Here is a 1,022-nt window from a genome sequence, read left to right on the forward strand (position 1 = left end):
TGGAAAAAAGCCGAGAATTGGCTTTAACTCTAAAGGATAAAGAATTAAGTGAGAATGAGCTTCATGTCAGATTCAGTGACCTTTGGGAAAACTGGGTCTATGGTGTGTCCTCAACTGTTCCTTCAGTCCCAGAGCCTAACATTGATGTGGATTCTGAAGACATCCTTTTGGAACATTTTAAAAAGGAGACAAACATGGTGAATAGAGTGAAGGAAAAATCTCAAAAGGAGTTTGAAGTCAATTACGAAGAACATGTCAAAATGAGCAAAAGATTTGGCTTATTAACAAGGAACGTTGAAGTATATGATAAAGAGTCCATCACGAGGACTACTGACCACATTATTTCAAGATACACTGAAAATATTAAAAACCTCCAGAGGCAACAATGTGATTACAACTCAAGTTATTTCCATCAAATCCTGAGCATAATAGATGAGGAGGTGAAATCTGAACCCACTAAAGACAGATACACATTTACAAGTAAGTACAAAATTGACTTATCTTTGTGTTTATTCCAAAGAGCATCTGAGAATTTTAAAGAGATGCATAGGGCATTCAAAAAAGCAAATGATCCTGTAAGTTATTTGGAAAGCAAGAAAGATGATTTCCTCATGGGTTTTAAGATCTCTTGTCAAGGAGCAACCTCAATCAAAACATTTGTTGAATTTCTTTTGGAAAAACTCACTCCTGCTGTCCACAACATGATTTCAAAAAAAATGGTCCCTAAAATTGCTGGGGATATGCGAGCTACCTGCCCAGCATTCAATGGAAACAGGGCTAACCTGGAGAAACACGTTCTTTTCTCCCTGGCAGAAAATGAAAATTTTGATGATTACTGGGCATACATTCATAATCCCAAAACCTTTTTTAGAAATTACATTCAAAATCATATTAAAATATATTGTTTTGAACAAAATAAAAAAATAAAGAATTTTTTAGAAATAAGTATACATGACATCAAGAATGCCATCCTCTCAGCTATTCGTGAATCCACAGCAATAGCCAAAGATAAAAGCAGCACT

At 35.1% G+C, this 1,022-nt stretch overlaps 1 protein-coding gene across 1 annotated transcript; it reads left to right on the plus strand.

The window, feature by feature from the left end:
* Positions 1–8: 8 nt before the first annotated feature.
* Positions 9–1,019, plus strand: LOC106724870 (interferon-induced very large GTPase 1-like; the record flags this gene model as incomplete). The annotated part of the gene is made up of 1 exon (XM_014533884.1): positions 9–1,019. A coding segment is annotated over one exon (1,011 nt), but the record flags the coding sequence as incomplete, so codon positions are not given.
* Between the last annotated feature and the right edge of the window lie 3 nt (positions 1,020–1,022).

The sequence above is a fragment of the Myotis brandtii genome, unplaced genomic scaffold, assembly GCF_000412655.1.
Source record: "Myotis brandtii unplaced genomic scaffold, ASM41265v1 Scaffold38079, whole genome shotgun sequence".
In the NCBI taxonomy this organism is placed as follows: domain Eukaryota; kingdom Metazoa; phylum Chordata; class Mammalia; order Chiroptera; family Vespertilionidae; genus Myotis; species Myotis brandtii.